The 19,252-nt window shown below is 43.6% G+C and overlaps 1 protein-coding gene across 2 annotated transcripts in view; it reads right to left on the bottom strand.

Annotated features, from left to right (window-relative positions):
* The window catches only part of PDE3A (phosphodiesterase 3A), a 285,566-nt gene that overhangs the window by 86,757 nt on the left and 179,557 nt on the right, over nt 1–19,252 (bottom strand). Inside the window, exon 2 of one of the 2 annotated variants that reach the window (XM_081209861.1) lies at nt 5,490–5,540. The exons of the other annotated variant lie outside the window; for it this stretch is intronic. Within the exon in view, the coding sequence (XP_081065987.1) occupies nt 5,490–5,540 (51 nt within the window). The remainder of the gene's footprint in view (nt 1–5,489; nt 5,541–19,252) is intronic. 2 annotated transcript variants of the gene reach the window in all.

Consider the following 19,252-nt stretch of genomic DNA (forward strand, 5'->3'; position numbering starts at 1 on the left):
GCTTCAACAAGAGCAAAGGTCGCCGCTTCATGATTCCCAGTTTTGCTCAAGAAGGCTCTTCCTCAGAATAATTTCAAACCAGAAGCAAAAAATATTATTCCCGATCCTTACGTTGCATCGCTCAAGTCGACTTCAAGGATCCCAAAGTTTTGTGTTTGCAAAGGTGTTGCAAGGAAGCCGTGGGGGAAATGGTGGATTTGTTTGTTTGTTTGGTCCAAACTCTCCCCAGTTTTGCATGCCTTGATCTCTCTATAGGAAGCAGCCACGGAAGAGATAGTGGGGTGGAGGGGGGGAAAAAAACCCCAGCAGCATTTGATGATGAATTACCTCATAGACGCATGAAGTAGGTAGACAACACCACCAGACACACTCAATCTGAAAATAGCTGTTGCTTAGGAACTGGAAGGGTAAATTGCAGCACCTCAGCTATATATAATTGAGAGCTTTTACATTTAATGTGAATTAAAACACACCGGACCAGTGCGCCTGCCTGCCTCCCTCCTTCCCTCCCTCTCTCTCTCTCTATATGAGCATCATCTCATGGAAGTCTGCAAAAGGAAGGACTGCCTGTTCCCTGAAGACCAGGGGTTATGCCTCAACACCCACTCAACAAACCAACAGCACCAGAACTGTATCAGCAGCTAAATCCTGTCCATATGGCATCCTCAATAAACTGGCGTCTTTTTTCTATCTCTCACTTTCCTTTAAAGAAGAAAAAAAAGCAATGCTTTGCAAGTCCCCCACAGAAGGGGAAACAGCTTAGGAGTGGAGCATTACACAAAAGAACCAATGGAAAGGTGTACACTTTTGCAGGAAGCGCACCTCTACAGGTGAAGATCTGTGCGCCTGCAAGCAACGTGTGTGATGAAAAGTTTTGGATTTCCAACAGAGGCAGCCTTGCTGGCCATAAATCATAATGCCAGTATCAGAGTGGCACTGTACAAATCTTTGGTACGACCGCATTTGGAATACTGGGTATAGTTATGGTTGTCTCACCTCAAAAAGTGGAAAAGGGACATGAAGCCACCTCCCCCCGCTCAATGAGGAAAGGTTCCAGCGTTTTTCAGTTTAGAGAAAAACCCAAGAGGTGATATGAAAGAAGTTTAGAAAATGATGCATGGCACTGAGAAAGGATTTTATCCTTCTCTCGTAACACACTGGACCTCCAATGAAGCGGGATGATGGAAGATTCAGGGCATCTGAACAGGGCAGGTTCATCTATGGAACAATTGACAGTTGAGGTGGATGATGACGTGGCTGTGCAATTGAGTCTCCTTGTGCACAAGCTCAACCCACATTGATCATGCTGTTACGAAAGGGTGGAGTAGAGTTGTGAAGCGGGGAGTCAACAAAGCCAAAGAGGTCTAAACTGTTCTGCAGTAAACATTGGCCTATCTGAAGACACACAATATATCATCCATGAAATGCCAGCTGGGTCTTAAGATCTGGCCCTTAGCCTTCCCCATGATTAAAAAAACTGGCACAGAAGGCTGGTTAGATCAGTAGCAGCAGAGGAAGAACAGCTGTTGGTGCTTAATTTCTCAGAAATGGCCCCACCAATCCTCTGGCCTCATACAACCTCCTTCAGTCTCTGAGACTCAAACTGGGCCTTGAGTATGAGCAGGCCTTCTACATATATAACATCAGGTGTCAATTGTGCTCTTTAGGGCTCTTGAAGATACAACCATGCCTTTCTATCCTGTATAAGATGCATCTGCTCCACAAAGTCCTGGCTGGTGCCCAACCTGCAAACCAAGCTTCAAGCAACACAAGCCAAAGTCTCAGCTTGAGCTTAAGACCAGACTACCAGCATCTCAGCAAAAACCCAAGAAAAAGAGTAAGCTCAGTTTTTCCAATAACTGTTATTACAGTCATCCCAGAGAGCCAGATCCTGAGATTGATGAGAAAGTTGATTTATGCCACTGGTCCTCACCTGAGCAGTTCCTGACCCATATATGGGTAACAGCTAGGGATTGGCGAAGCTGTCCATTTTGGTTTCTTGCATTTTATCTCTCTCTCTTCCTTTTCTTTGTCTCGAGGTCAGTTCACATTAATTTGCAATACCTCCCCCGTTTTTAAATTCACATGAAATTTCATCAGCATTTAAGTCCACGTTGATCCCAATATATGCACATCTTTATATGAAATCATGACTAACATAGACATTTTTGCAGACTAATTTCCCTAATATAATTGTGAATATGCTATTTTCACACACACATTCATTTTAATGCACACTCTCTGTTTTATGTACTTTTCTGTACACATTATGTGACTGGAGAACTGCATAGCAAAATTCAGAGAAGTGCGAATTTTGGAGAATGGCTGTCTTTCTGTTTCCTTGTTGTTTTCGAAAGTGCAAAATAGGTAGATTGGCCTTTAAACGCAAACTGGATGAGATTTTTCTTCCATCTCAAGTCACATCCCTACCCAAGGTGGATGAAGGGCACCATCATTCTATTTTGCTTTGGTTATTCCCCCCCCCCTTGTTTTTTCTTCAAAGAAGAGTCGAAGAAAGGCTGATAGAGGCCAACAAATGGAAACCCAAAGGATAAAGATGACATACATGCTAAAAGTGAGTCTCACATTCTGGGTTGGAGGTAAAGGTCCTATGTCTCAAAAAGCTGAAGACCACAGGTCTAATTTCATGGTAGATTAACCCAGCCTTGTGAAGTCCGAATTATTTCTCCTTGGGCACATCTTCAAGATTACTTAAATCTTTAACTTAATACTCAAAATTATTTAATATAGGTGATATATCCTATGAAACATTTTAACTCAAGAGACAAATTTCCCACTTGCTTCGGTTTGAGGAAGAAGATTTCAACTGTACGACCATTCTGCAGTCCATGGTAAATCTCACAGCAGTCAGCATCATGGGGGAAAGTTCAGAAAAAGGAAGACCACAACACTTCTCTCTCTTCTCTTCCCTTTCTCCCTTCCTGACTCTCCCATCAACACTTCTTTCCATTCTCCTCTGCTCTCCTCCTTGCAGGGCTTCTCCTTCCATAGGTACTGGGGTTATTCTTTTCAAACAACCAAGTTCATTTGAATTTCACAAACCTGAGGAGTTTTTCACTCATCACGAAACAGACAAGCATAACACTAGTCTTTATAGTACTCTTTTATTTTATTTTATTTCAAAAACTAAACCTAGCAACTCTTCAATCACATAGTAGTTGGAGATGGACCACACTTCTTTATATGCAGATGATTCAAATAAATATGGAATTGGCAACCTAATTGTGTGAAAAATCCCCAAAATCTGTTGCGTTTCCATGGCAGCAAAGCCAAACAAATAAATACAAATAAAATAAAAGCACACAGTATGTTGGCGTTTTAATTCAGCTCAGTGTTGTGGCCGAAAATATGTTTATATTTCCTTGGGAATAAGCTTCCATTCTTCAGCTCTCATTCCCAGTGTCTGTCCTTTCAAAAACTAATCAAGGTATGCAGAAAACAAGGAGAAGCTGGTTCAACCATTGGGCAATATGTCCTGTTCCCACTCTCCCAGTGGCCAAAGATTCTCTTCCATCTTGTGCTAACCAGATGTCTCCAAGGTCTTGTGCTGTTCTGTAGCCATTCTCTCTCCTTTCTCTATATGCTGCTCTTTCACTTGACACTTGCCAATTTTCCGCTGTGGGCTACCACCTCTTTCCCCTAAGAGCCCCTCACTCTTGTAACACCCTTTCATGTGACTTCTAACTCTTCCTTTGCTTTTACATTAAAATACTTTCTTAAAAGCATACATGTTTTCTGGTCATGTGCAAAAACAAAGCAATTTCGGAAGACGCCGACGGATATTATGCAAGAAAATGGAATGTACTACTTTTTAACAAACATATATATATATATATATATATATATATATATATATATATATATGGTGAATATGAATTAATATATATGGTGTGAATATGAATTAATAAATAAGCAATAGCGCCTTGTATCCCATGGTAGTCCTACTCAGAGTAGACCCAGTGAAGTTAATAGACACGACTAACTTAAGATTCATTAATGCCAAGTACAACTTAGTTGGGCAGAACCCATTATCCATATCTGTCTGTATTATAGGACTAACAGCCCAGTCCTATGGATGTTAATGCAATCGTCCCAGTGAGTTCAACAGGACTTAGTCCCAAGTAAGCATTTTTAGGATTACAGCTTTACAGCACAATCCTAACCATGTATATTCAGAAGTAATCCCACTGAATTCAATGGTGCCGGCTCCCAGGAAGGCTGGGCTAGGGTTGCGCAGCACAAACATATGCTAATATTGCAAAGCAACACTCAAATGCAACAGCAGATGTCACCAAGAAGTCAACAGCCTTAAACAATTGAAACATCCGTGATGACACTTCGTTATTGATTAATTAAAAGCGTGTGGTTCTAGCTCCTCAGACTAAAAACATAAAAGCAGAACTGTTTTCACCAAGAAATGCATGAGAAACATACACAGTATTTCCGATATAAATTAGAGGGATAAATGCAAAGCAAATACGCAAAAACCAACCATCTAAAGGCTTAAAGATGGCCACGTTTAGAAAGCTTTGAAATTATTCGATTCAAATAAATTAAAACTGGTAATTTGACACCATGTATATAGTCAAAATAAAAAAATTCCTTCCAGTAGCACCTTAAAGACCAACTAAGTTAGTTCTTGGTATGAGCTTTCGTGTGCATGCACACGAAAGCTCATACCAAGAACTAACTTAGTTGGTCTTTAAGGTGCTACTGGAAGGAATTTTTTTATTTTGACTATGGCAGACCAACACGGCTACCTATCTACTACTGGAACCATGTATATAGCTTTGAGGAGAAGTCTAATTAGCTGATTGGCCAATAGTTATGTAGATAATTCATCTCTGTATCCTTTCTTATACACATTGGGAAAATGACAGTCATTTTCCATGCAGAGGACATTTGGTCTGTGTTGTTAATGGTGGTAAATAAATATCCAGTCAGGATAGGTATTCACCATTCTATATATTCCTTGTAGAGCTCAAGCGGAACTACAGTCATACCTCGGGTTACAGACGCTTCGGGTTGCGCGATTTCGGGTTGCGCACCGTGCTGAACCCGGAAGTACTGGAACGGGTTGCGCATATACAGAAGTGCTAAATTGCGTTTGCGCACACGCAGAAGCGCCAAATCGCAAGCTGTGCATGTGTAGCCGCGGGGCTGCGGACGCTGTGGGTTGTGAACGAGCTTCCCGCACGGGTCATGTTCACAACCCGAGCGTCCACTGTATATATTCTGCAGGAGCTTTATCTGATTTCAGGAAGGAAATAAGGACCGATATCTCATTACAGGTCACCATTCAGATAGGTTTGAGAAATCCCTACACACTGCTGGTACGTTTGATTGCCCAGATTGACCACCAAATATATTGGAGAAATATTTAACCCAACGTAGACTCACATTCCCAAACAACCACATTCCCCAGCCCTCCTTCAAACCAGCTGTAGAAAAACCTTGCAAAAACTCACCTGAGATCCTCTGGGTCCTCGTTTGTGATCCCAATCAGAATGTCCCATGATCTGCAGAAACATAAAGGAGAGATTACCATTAATATGATCACAGAATCATAGAGTTGGAAAGGACAGTAAGAGTAATCTAGTCTAACCCCCTACAATGCAGGAATCGTTCACCCAATGTGGGGCTCGAACCTACGACCGTGAGAATTAATAAGAGTCTCCTGCTCAACAAACTTACCTCGGTATTAGGAGCTTTAGAAGAAGAATAAAAAAGAGAGATCTCTGCCCCAAGGAGCTTGCAATTTTTGGTAAAGGGGATTTGCAATTAGTTTATGGTGAAATAAAAGGGACTGGTGAACTTTCCTCATGCTTGCTAATAGTAAAAAAAATGCATGTTACAGTATCAATGTGTATGTTTTATTATTTTGTTCTAAGTCAGATTGAACATTTTATATAAAGGGGGATTATAAAAAAATATTCTAAAACCATTCAAATGCCACCTAACATTAAAAAAAATAGAGTAAAACAGTTTACAACACACACTCATTAAAATCGACACAGTAAACTACTGTGAATAAATATGGCTGAATCCATAAAATCAATACAGTAAACAATGAATAAAAATGCCAAAATCCATAGTTGAGTTAAAAGAAGTAAGTCAATCTAACAGGCCCCGAAATTGGAGGTGGTTTTCGAAGAGTGGGCACCGCAACAGAAAAGACCCACCCCCTAACCACAACGCTATCAAAAATAGTATCAGAAGCAGCTCAGCAGCCACGATGCTCAATTCTCAGCAGGTGGGCTGTTACTGCTTACCCGGAAATAGAGAGGGAGGAAAGTTTCTGCAAGATGCAAACTCAATCTAGTACAGTGGTACCTCGGGTTACAGACGCTTCAGGTTACAGACTCCGCTAACCCAGAAACAGTACCTCAGGTTAAGAACTTTGCTTCAGGATGAGAACAGGAATTGCACGGCTGCGGCGCAGCGGCAGCAAGAGACTCCATTAGCTAAAGTGGTACCTCAGGTTAAGAACAGTTTCAGGTTAAGAACGGACCTCCAGAACGAATTAAGTTCTTAACCTGAGGTACCACTGTACTGTATTGGCTCTGTGTTGAACTCTCTGCCCCCTCACCTCTCTCAGAAAGCAACAGTGACCCACCTGCCTGAAAAATAGCATGGCAGCTGCATCCCATCTGGTGAGCAGCTTTGGATAAATAATTCTTAAAGTAAATTACTCAAGTTTTTTCTCTTTTTTCTTTCAAAAGCCGCCTTTACAAATGGTGTTTTGGTGTGCAACTAGAAACACTGAATTCTCATGCAGGTGAGCTTCTTGCAAAATACCAAATAAAAAATAAAACGAAACAAGTTGCAGGAGTTTTAACCACCAATTCAGCACTTCTGGTCCACAACCTGGTGTCCAGAACTTAGTAATGAACTGCGCTGGCACCAAGCACATTTCAAATTCCTACTTCGACGATCAACCCACAAGCAAACTGCTTATGTAAAGCATCCAGCTGTGTGATCTGAGTCTACCTTGTCAACGCTGCATGTTTAACATTGCCACAATCTGACCGAGAGGCATTTTTGCCTTAATGCAGAGATTTCACAATTTGGAAGACCATCCTTCTTTGACATTTTGTGAAGGTTGCAATCAAGAGACTCCCAGATGAAGTCATTCCAGTCGTGCATCATCCTTAACAAACGGCTTAATGCTGTCCGTCCAACTCTCAAAGGAGACACAGGGGGTTCAACCTAAGGACTGTTTTGTAGATTGTCATAAGCAAACATTACCCAGACACAGCAAAAGCGCTTTGTGGTCACCATCCATACAAGCACAATGAGATTTCTGCATGTGAAAATCAACACAACTACCAACAAAGTTGCCCCACACTTATCGTTAGCTATCCAAAAGACATTTGAACTGAGGAAATCTCTCTGGATGGACATTAAATGGTTACATTTTCTCAAATATGCATCTCTCTTCTGTTATTTTCATTAATCTGTGTATTTTTTAATGTACACTTTACCCTAGTCTATGTAGTCTTTTACTCATGACATGGCTGAAGAACTGCCTTGCAAAATTCAGAGAAGTGTGAATTTAGGTTGGTTGTGTTGGTTCCGGTAGCGTTTCGAAAAATCAATACAACTCTATATTTTGTGGTTTTATATTTTGATTTTTACTATGAACCAGCCTGAGACCTCTGGGTATAGACAAATGACGTGCGCTCCCAGAGGTGAAGTCAAACAGATGCATTAGCAGCACTCATGTGGGCTATGTGGACATCCCGGGCTGCCCAGATGAGAAGACCCCTCTCTCTGCCTCACTGATGTAGTCCAACCAGGAGTTGCCAGAAGGAGGCATACAAGGCGCCATCCAGCCATCTTAGCATGGAATATCTAAATAAAGGGAAAGACTTTTGGCTGAGGATCGCTGAGACCCTCTACTAGTCACCGCAGACAACGCTGAGCTTAATGGGCCAACAGAATAGCTTAAGGGGCTTAGTGCATTTGGAACCAAAAAGTTTGACACTTTTGCTTTGGAACTGGAATATTTTGGAGTCTAGAGACTCCATCACGTTTTTGTGAATAAGATACAAAGCCGCACCCACAGATTTCTTCTCGGATTACAGGAAAAAGTCCACTGCCGTGCGTTCCACTAACAACATATGCACTTACATTATTTATTATTAATGTATATATTGATAATGCCCACATACCTCCTAAGCAGCTAAACACTAAACAAACTCTGGTACCCATTTCCCAGAGATAGATATCTCTCTTAATAATCGAATTTGGTTTCTCACCAACCCCTTATGAGAGGAGTATTTCTGTACTCTTTGTTCTTGCAAAAGAACAAGCCCCCCCTCCTTTGTTTTGTCCTGAGACCATCTCCCTCCGCTCTCACAACATCACTCTAAAGTTTGTTTCCTGAATTTGGAACACATTTCCCAACCCAGAAAAAAAATAAAACTTTTAAAAGCCCATTGAGAACAATGCTGCTGCTGCTGACGCCAGCAATAAACTTGGCACAGAGTCTCTTGCTCAAAATCATCATAATAACTCATAGTAGCAAACTATAGCACCCATATGTCTTCCATTTCTCTCCCCCACCCCCGGAAGAATCATGTCTTTTGTGAAATCTGGCATAGCCATCGCCTTTTGTGGCTGCAAAGCAAACAGTGGAAAACACTGGGGTTTAGCCACACCCTCAGAATATAATCTGTTATCGCCAATCACAAAGTTAACACAGTAGGGCAAACCCAAAGGTGTGAGACGGAATTCCGGAAACCAATGTATTATATATGAGAGGCTGATACCTTTCTTTTGGAATTAAACCCATGTCCAAACTTTAACACTGAAAAACTTTACTTGCAGAAACTTATAGTGATAACCGAATTAAAGCCTAATAATTACAATCACATGCTTCTCCAAGCATGGGTTTTTAGTCTCGTCTTCTTCTAACTTCCAAGTGACTATATTTTCCCCTCTTTCCAGAGCTCAGCACGCCGCCTTCTGTATCTTGATTAGGCCATGCCTTGCAGCTCCTATGAGAGATTCCTACTTTTCCTTTCTCCTGCAGCTTGGCTCTCTTTCTTCCAAGCAGAGAAGAAACACCCCAACACTCTATTCAATTTAGCAGTGTTCACGGTGGATTCTAAAACACAGTAATCTTGCTGCACATAAAATGGAGTCTCTTCTTCACTAAATACCTCCCATGTGAGCCTTCAAATGTGCAGGAGCTCACTCAGTAAAGTATTCTTTATGCAATCCGACCAGAATTGTCTACTGCAAGTGATATCGCTTCCCTAAGTCCTTGGCTCTTTCCATTAAAATGTTCAGCCAGAAGGTATATTCACGGCAGATGTGGTAGGGTTTGCACCCTAGGGAGCTAGTCAACTGGCTGGTCAATTGACCAATGTATTATTGTCATTATTATTTGATCAAATTATGTGAGAATGCAGTTTGCTTTACTTTTAATTAAATATTATTTATTTACTAGTTACCTAAAAGGTCTCCTAACGTAAACTTGAATTTTAAAAAGTTCATTAGTTTAAAATTCATTTTGTTGTTGTTGTTTAGTCATTTAGTCATGTCCGACTCTTCGTGACCCCATGGACCAGAGCACGCCAGGCACTCCTGTCTTCCACTGCCTCCCACAGTTTGGTCAAACTCATGCTGGTAGCTTCGAGAACACTGTCCAACCATCTCGTCCCCTGCCGTCCCCTTCTCCTTGTGCCCTCCGTCTTTCCCAACATCAGGGTCTTTTCCAGGGAGTCTTCTCTTCTCATGAGGTGGCCAAAATATTCATTAGGCTACCTTTATGTGTAAAACACACCAATGCAGCTTACACAAACATTGTGTAACTTTATTCATTTTCATGCAGTATAAACAGGGTTGCTTGTGGAATTCAAATTGTGAATTCTGATGCATCTACACCTCCTGAACTAATGCGAAAATTGGAACAAGCACTAGAATCTGGGAATTAAGTTCCACTGAATTCAGTGGGACTTACTTCTGAGTAGATATGCATAGGATCGAGCGGTTACTGCCCCATTAACACTTCCTGAATGTTTCGGTGCAATTACTGACTTAAAAATGTGTTGCTGGTTTTTTAAGTGTTTATTTGGAGAGAAAACACGCATAGATTATGCATTTTAGGATAAAATAGATTCTGGAATACATATTTAAATACAGTGCCTGTCCTACTGGGCTTTTTATTTTTTAAAAAAATATATGTCCACATGTGTGAACATATGTGAAATTGGCATGGTCCAGTTTGTCCAATGCCTACTGAATTTTTGTGCTCCACAGGGAAACCTAATAATTCAGGCATGAATGTTAAAGCAAGCTGAATGTTCAAAATGCTACATGAACAACCCAAATTAAAAACAAATAGCATCAACTTGTAGTTGAAGATGAGGAACAATATATTTCGCAGCGGGAAGAATCCTCCTCCATCAGGAGGGTTGTTATTTTTAAGAATCTGGGCTACAGCAGTAACATATAAGCTAACTTTCTACATCAAATCAAGAGAAATTATAATGTATGAAAGCAAATTTGTTGATCGATGGGTGATTTCTATTTCCATGTGGAATGAGGAATTTGGTGATGATGTGAGACCATATTCATTGTTTTCTTTAGTCTAGTAAGATGAGATCATATCCATGTTTCTGCCCCTTGGTTTAATGATTTTTACTCTTCTGGTTTTTTTTATTATTATCTTAAGTGTTCAATTAAAAGAAAAACAATATATATATATCAGGAACAAAAATCAGGCACATGAGAAAAGGCTCTGGTTGGGTCCAGCAGTTCATGAGAAACAGCATAAACAAGAAATGCAAGCATTTGTATGCTTCATGGTGAAGAAATTGTCTCCAGCTCCGAACTGTGATCTTGGTTCCAAAGAAAGTCAAGGGATGAGATCATATTTGGTGCTGGAAGAGACGGGAACAGGGAGGGGAGAGGGGAGAGGAAGAGAAGACTACATATTTTAGGACTTTTCTCATGGCAGCATATGACCTTTTTATCCTATTTCCAAGACGTAAACTGTGTTTGACTTCAGTAGGAATCCGAGTTCCTGTGCGCGGGGGTGAGAGACACCAAGAAACATTTGGAGGAAGGCATGAGCTGTCGGCAGTAAACTGTTTGAAGGGGGTGTGCTACACTGATTGCTCAACCCATTGCTTGCAAAAAAAAAAAACCCCACATGCGTGCGCACCAAACTATGTATGCTTTAAATAGTCTGGATGATCGACAGAGCACTAGCAGAGCCTAGTGCATTACCTGTCAAGCTTCTCCGTCCTAGGATATTTCTTCAATCCCAGTTTTCTGTATGGGACCCACTTTTCATCCTTCTAGCCTATATCTGCATTGTTTCCCCATCTCTCCCCAGTTTGGTACCCCCAATTTCTTCTTATCTCCATCCCTCCAGTTTTCTGTTTTACTAGAGACGCCCAGAGGGCTGAATTCGGGCCCCAGGTATAATGTAATAATAACAAACAAACAACTAAATATAAGTAATGGAGGAAGGATGAAAGGCCTATTAATTCTTACTAAGCTCAAGTGTATCAAAAGGGTGGGTGTGTGCGTGTGTGTGTGCCAGTAATCATAAGAGGCTAAAAAAATGAAATTTCCAGATGTTGCAGTTGGGCATTGCTAAGTGTTTACTGAGCTTCAAAACAGTCAGCAGAGATGCCCCCACTCAACATCATTTTCATTCATGATGTGTAAAGGTTACGAAGCGCTGAAGTATTCAGCACCAATTAGAGATATTCATTTGTGGAACTTGTGACAGCAAGAGTGAGGGAAAACACTGAGGGAAAACTGTGGCACTTTGGTCCCATTCCTGCATTTGAGAAAGTTGTCTGAGGCCCACGAAAACGCTGGGCTGAGCAAACCCCACTAGTCTTGGAGGTGCCCTAAAGTCAATTAATTAATTAATAATATAGTTATACCCCGCCCATCCGGCTGGGTTTCCCCAGCCACTCTGGGCAGCTCCCAACACATTAAAAACAGAGTAAGACATCAAATATTAAAAACTTCCCTAAACATACGAGAATCTAGACCAAAACAATTCTTCATCCCCACAGGCATGCTGTTTCTGACGTGGAACAAAGTCTACTGCAGAACTCTTAGATCAGTATTGTAGGACTGTACGGATGGCAAAACGCAAAAACAAAGTCTCTTCACTGCCCACTTCATGTTGTTATTTCCAAATCAATGGAGACTTGGTATTTTCTTTCATTCATTAGAACATGGGAACGGGCCTTTTCTGTAGTGGCTTCCTGTCTGTAGAATGCTCTCCCCAGAGAGGCTCACCTGGCACAATCATTACATATCTTTAGGTGCCAGGTGAAAGAATTCCTCTTTAACGAGGCCTTCGGCCATTAAATAATCTAAGGCCTGTCAAATGATGAATTATGCTTTTATTATTAAGCTATATAAATTATGTTCCTAATGTGGTACACCACCCCAGGATCTTTGGATAAAGGGTGGTATATAAATTGAATCTAAGAATAAGAATAAGAATAAGAATAAGAATAAGAATAAGAATAAGAATAAGAATAAGAATAAGAATAAGAGCCCATCTAGTCCAGCATCCTGTTCTCACAGTGACCAGCAAGATGCCGGTGGGAAACCCTCAAGGAGGACCTGAGTTCAAGAGCACTCCCCTCTCCTGACATTCAAAAGCACTCCTGCTTCCGACTGTAGAGGCAGGGCAGAGAATTCTGTGTCTAGGGCAGCTGTCTACCAGCTCCATTTGGTACACAGGCTGAGACCCTATCTGCCCGCGGACTGTCTTGTCAGAGTGGTGCATGCTCTGGTTATCTCCCTCTTGGACTACTGCAATGTGCTCTACATGGGGCTACCTTTGAAGGTGATCCGGAAACTACAACTAATCCAGAATGCGGCAGCTAGACTGGTGACTGGGAGAGGCTGCCGAGACCACATAACACTGGTCTTGAAAGACCTGCATTGGCTCCCAGTATGTTTCCGAGCACAATTCAAAGTGTTAGTGCTGACCTTTAAAGCCCTAAACGGCCTCAGCCCAGTAGGGCTGAAGGAGCGTCTCCATCCCCATCATTCAGCCCAGACACTGAGGTCCAGCTCCGAGGGCCTTCTGGCGGTTCCCTCCCTGAGAGGTTGCAGGGAACCAGGCAGAGGGCCTTCTCGTAGTGGCACCCACCCTGTGGAATGCCCTCCCACCAGATGTCAAGGAAATAAACAACTATCTGACATTTAGAAGACATCTGAAAGCAGCCCTGTTTAGGGAAGTTTTTAATGACTGATGTTTTAATGTATTTTTAATCTTTTGTTGGAAGTCTCCCAGAGTGGCTGGTGAAGCCCAGTCAGATGGGCAGGGTATAAATAATAGTATATCATCATCATCATCATCATCATCATCATCATCATCATCATCATCATTGCTGTTGTGACTGATAGCCTTGCCCTCCATGAACCTGTCTAATCCTCTTGTTAAACCATCCAAGTTGATGGCCATCACTGTGGCTGCAAGTTCCGTGGTTTGACCATATGCCCTGTGATGCGAGAATTTCTTTTAACTGTCCTGATAAAAGGAGTTGCCCATCATCGGTTAGCACCTGGTAGCAGGTATGCAGCTCACCTGGTCACACTATGGTGGGAAACACTGCATTTCTATTTAAAACATGGCAACCATTTCTAAATATGCATTTGCATATGTGAAAATAGCCTATTCACAGTTTATGTAAACATGTGCCCTCTGTTTCGTGGTTTATTTCCGGCTTTGCGGCCACCCTAGACTTGCTTGGAGTCATCGGGGTCTCAGGCAGATAATGCTCTTTTCCCATCGTCTCCTACCTGAGATTTAACTGGGGATGCCAGGTATCAAACTTGAGACCCCCTGCACCGCAAAGTACGTGTTATGCTACTGAGCTACGGCTCATCATTTGCTATTTCCCATCCTGAATGGAGGAACCGTCCTGCTACAAGCCCTAACGTTTAACGGCTGCCTGCTAGCTCGCTTTAAACCCTCAATGTCAAATCTCACAGTACATTCAGTTCAAACATGCCCTCGGGGGTATTCCCTGCTAAGTACTTGCTATTTTGGTCCACTCACTTTCAAGTTCAACCAGCAAATACTGCATCACTCTTGGGGACGGGGACAAGCTCTCCTCTCCTCTGTTCAATCTCAATCAAAACGACCAAACTAATTAGCACTCTGCACAGAGAAGCATCTGGCTGTGTGTAGCATTGACCAGAGCAAAAGTGCATCCCCTGAAACACAGCTAATAAAATCGGTCCCGTGATTCGCCTCTAGTGTGACACATCGCTTCTTCGTTTTCTTGAGCAGAGAAGCCCAGCCTTCCAACTCCATGGGCTACACAAAAGCCCTGTGACTCAGAGGGATTTCTGATTGTGCTGAGCCTGTACATTAGGGGTGAAGGAACTCATGCCCGGGGAGCAAATGCAACACCTCTCTCTGCTCAATGGGCATCTTCCTATACCTCAGCCACAACCCCTCTAGCCAGCCTTGCTTTGCACCCTCCTGGCTCAAATACCCCTTTGATCCTTTCTTTCATAATGCCTCTTGCTTGTCTGGATGGAGTACAGAGTGTGAGTGTGTGTGGAAACTAGCCCACTGCACCAAGGTAAATTGCACTGGTTGCTGTGTCCACTTTTGTCTCTGGCCTCTTCCTCCACTGGCATGCAGCCCCCGGAAAGCTGTCCAGAAGAGAACACGGCTCGTTGGCTAAAAACGTTGTAGGGGACCTTCCCTCCAAATTCCCAGCTGCACGTTGGCTTCCACACTCTGGAATAAGAGCCTGTGCATGTTATGTCCAATCTGCTCAAGCGTTACCCCACAAAATTACTGGGAGGCCATGTGTGCAGAAATCAGAGCTATACAAGCTGGAATTTGTGCATGTAGGCACACATTTCAGTGTAAGGTCAAAGCGGGGCCAGCCCTACCATTAGGGCAGAAGGTGAGGAAAGGTGGCTTTCACAGGTGACATATGTCAGGGTGTGGGAAGCAGCAGTGTTAGAAACTCAGATGTATAAGCTAGATGCCAAATGGCTCCATAAACCAGACTGACCATTAGGTCCAGTCGCGGCCGACACTGGGGTTGCAGCGCTCATCTCGCTTTATTGGCTGAGGGAGCCAGCGTACAGCTTCTGGGTCATGTGCCCAGCATGACTAAGCCGCTTCTGGCGAACCAGAGCAGTGCACAGAAACGCCGTTTACCTTCCCACCGGAGCGGTACCTATTATATCTACTTGCACTTTCGAACTGCTAGGTTGGCAGGAGCAGGGACCGAGCAACGGGAGCTCACCCTGTCACGGGGATTCGAACCGCCGACCTTCTGATCAGCAAGCCCTAGGCTCTGTGGTTTAGCCCACAGTGCCACCCGCGCCCCTTAGAGTTATAGTCTCTTATAATTATAGTTGCCCAAATGGAATGTCTAGTTGCCATTTTGGGGCCAGATGGCTATCGCATTTTTTAATATGACCTTTTGGTTCCTTAAATTCATTCTGATGGTCCAGATAAAATATAACTTGACAGAATTCTACAGGATGTGTTGCCCAGGCACGCACTTCCAGGTGGTTCACCTGGTGCCCCTGGTAAATTTCAATGCTGGCAGTTAGGTGTTTGAAAACAGAGGTGTGTGTGCCACGCAAAAGCCTGCCCTACAACTCCTAAGCTGGCCTGTTGCACACAGGCCTGGCGGAGGGTGTTCTTCCATCCCCACTGCAACTGCCTGGGTGGTCAGATCCTGTATGTGGAAGGGAGAAGATGGTGAGACCATGTCCTCCTTCCAGGCAACCAACTGTCTTGGGGCAGCTCTGACGGTCTTCATAGAGGCTGGGAGGTAGGACAGATGTACAAAAGGGTGGGAACTGCAATCTCAACTCCCACAATGCATAGGCTGAACGCATGCAAAATTGTGTGTCATCCGCAGTGACTAAAATGTGTGTCATCTGCAAGGATAATAATCATTTGCTGCACAAATCTCTCTCTAACCAACAGAGGGGAAAAAAGATAATCTGTGCATGCTTCCTATAAGGAGTCATGCTTGTTCTTACTGAGAACAAATTCAAAACAGCTATGTTTGCTTCCTGAGGGGAGCAGATTCAAAGAACTGCGCCCTGGTCCCTCTTGTAGCAGGCAGTAATATATCTGGGATGGGGAAGCAGAGGTCCTCATGGCGATGAAGATCATAATGAACAGAACAGCTATCACCCCTAACCAGTGGCTGGAGACCCAAGTTTGGGAAATTGTGCTCTAGACAATGAAAATCCCACCCGCAACCAGTGTCTGTTCTGGAGTGCCGCTATCTGGTTGTTTTGCCCTTGGAGGCATTGCGTGCCCTGTGGCCCGCAGTTCCCTAGTGGACAATAAACACATGGACACAAGTATTTAGGTTTATGGGTTCAAATAGGCCACAACTTAATTGGTTACAGACGTGAGCAGTTTGGCTTAGGCATTGGGTGAAGCCGGGCTATATCTTGACGCCCACCCGTCTACAGGGAGTCCATCTAAGGGTAAACCACCAATAGGGGGAGCCCTATGACTTACATCAAATAGGGGCAGCCCGAGGGGTCACCATTGGGGTTGTGGAATTACCCTAGCCAACGCCCGGGCATCGGACATAATCCACACCCCTGGATCCCTTTAACAGGATATCCTTAATGAGGATGGGCAGGGGGAGGCTACAACCTCCCTTCCATCCAAACAAAGGCTTACCCAATGCCTAACCTCACAAAGTTGTGACAATTGCTACAGCCTAGGCAAAAAACAAATGGCTGGTGCCAATTTGCCAAGTGGAAAAAAATCCTACCCAGCCCCAACAATATGGCATTCAACATTTGTCCATAGCAAAGTTGTGTCATAGACATACCTCCCGCCAGCAGTGATTGGTCACTGGGGCCACCCATGGGCAGGTCCCCACCCAGTGCCAGTGACGTAACCTGAACAGTGATGTGGAGGGTGCCGATCCCTGCCCCCCGCCAGATCACTGCAGGGGCCTGGATGCCTGGCCACAACGCCGCCCACCTGGAAAAGGTGAGCAGACCTGCCGGACACACTCTGCCACTAGTCCCCACAATGACATTTCAACCTGGTTGAATGTTCCAGAAATAAACAGAGCTAGGAGGATTTCTTGGTACTGATACCAAATGGAAAGTGTGGACAGGAGATCAAATGCCAGAAACGCCCAACTCCAGCAGAATCTTTTCACTTGCTCATTTACACATCAGCAAACCGCCCTGACAATCTACCAAGTTAGGTGTCCGCAGGGACACAATTCACACCAAGCTGTTTCTCTTCCAAGAACATTTGTTACCACCACGTGGATTCCAGCTCAGCTGAACTGCACACAGCTCCTTCGATATCAAGAGGCAAATGTCAGGAGAGCAAATACTAGATATGCACCCAGGGAATCAACAAATCAACACCCTCCCTACTCCCTTCCTAGAATTAAGATGAAGTAGGCAAGTGAAGACTGCTGTCAAACAAATTAACAACAGACTACAGGCTTGGAGCCAATGATCCGCGCTGGAAACCAACATGCGATTTGCCACCTCTGCAGCTTTTGGTCATGACACCTCTGCCTATTTCCCTTTCAGATACCTTGCTCCAGCTTTCCGCACTACCCGCCCTCCTATTTATTCGCTTAGTAATATGTACGCTGCTCCAGATCTCCACCTCCTTGCAGGACTTCTTCAGAGAAGAAAAGGCTCGGGAATAAACCCTACACAAATCCAGAGTTGAGTCCCTAAGACAGTTGGACGGTACCTTGTATGCCTCCTTCTGGCAACTCCTGAAGCCCATCTATTGCCAAACCTTTGACACCTGGGAAATTGTTATTGTTGTCTTAGCTAGCTGACAGTACGCTTGTTCAGACACTACACTGAAAACAGGCGCAAGTGCTTGTGTGAAAGAGTGTACACTTGTAGGTTTGCACAACTATTGTGTTCAGAGGTGCAAAGAATGTACACTCGTTGAATGTTACTATGAATAACTGTGTACAGCTCAATGAGTGGTGTACACTCGCTGAACGCTATTTGTGGACACCCCTCTATTAACCTTGTTATCCATTAAGAAAACATCTCAGGCTTTATCACAGGGAGGCTTCGAAGAAATGGCCACTGTCTCCCCCAAGGAGAAATTGGAATCTCAAGAACTTTTTGCTGTCCGTACAGAACATGGAAACAGGTAGATCAGTGGAACAGGGACACAGCTGTCTTCTGGCACCACAAATCAGAGATGGGGAGGGAAGAGGACTAACTCTGAGGGGCTAGAAGTGCAGAATACTCTGAAATGATTGCAACCAAAACACCTAGAATGGTCCTTCTTGAGTGCTTCCAGACACAGGACCATAGGAAGATACCTTCTACTGAGTCAGACCACTGGTCTATTGAGCTCAGTATTGTCAGCAGTTCTCCAGGCATTCCCAGTCTTTCCTGGAGATTCCAGCGAATCTTGTTGAAGCTGGGACTTGTTGCATGCACAGCAGATGCTCTACCTCTGATCTACGGCCCTTCCCATGATGGTATTTTTATTCCAGGATGCTGCATGCAGGTTTCTGCAGCATCCACACAAAAATATGCTGCAACATTTTGTTGCAGGCTCAACCTCCCTCCCACTCCCTCTGTGTGTGAGAGAGAAAGACAGTGCACACACATCAACATGCAAAAACATGTTCCTTAGTATTTCTGAATCTGGCGGCAGCAGAATTCCAAAAAACTTCCACCAACGTTTCCACTTCCCATTTTTAAAAACTGCACAGTGGTCACACCAGTAAGCAGGAATGCCTGGGTAGACCGCTCCGTTTTGCTTCCTGAAGCACTACTGTTCTGCAGTGGCGTCCAAACAGAGGGCAGCCTCTTAATGCAAACAGGATGCCTTTGGGATGGCGAGAGTAGAAGGGGAGTTAAATTCAACAGGGCTGCCTTCAGTGCACCCACATCCAAGATAAATATTGAAAGTTTCCCTTCCTCCCAGATGTCGGGCATTCAGATGTCCCACCACTCTTGTTACCCAATTAGAAGGTTTAATTAAGGAGACATATTTTCAGTCAACCCAGGAGTTCCACCCAAACCCTAAAGTGAGGATTATAAAAGAGTTCAATCAACTCTGGCTACGCAATTATTGGCTGCAGCTTTCAGTCCTGAACCATTAAAATGCCACTGGAAAGGTTACTAATAGAGGGGTTATTATAACCACGTCGGTCAAAAGAACTTGATTGTCTCAAAATTCAGAACCCCCAAACCCTGTGGAACTAAGAGTGCGCAT

The sequence above is a fragment of the Podarcis bocagei genome (assembly GCF_964188305.1).
Source record: "Podarcis bocagei genome assembly, chromosome: 10".
Classification (NCBI taxonomy): Eukaryota; Metazoa; Chordata; class Lepidosauria; order Squamata; family Lacertidae; genus Podarcis; species Podarcis bocagei.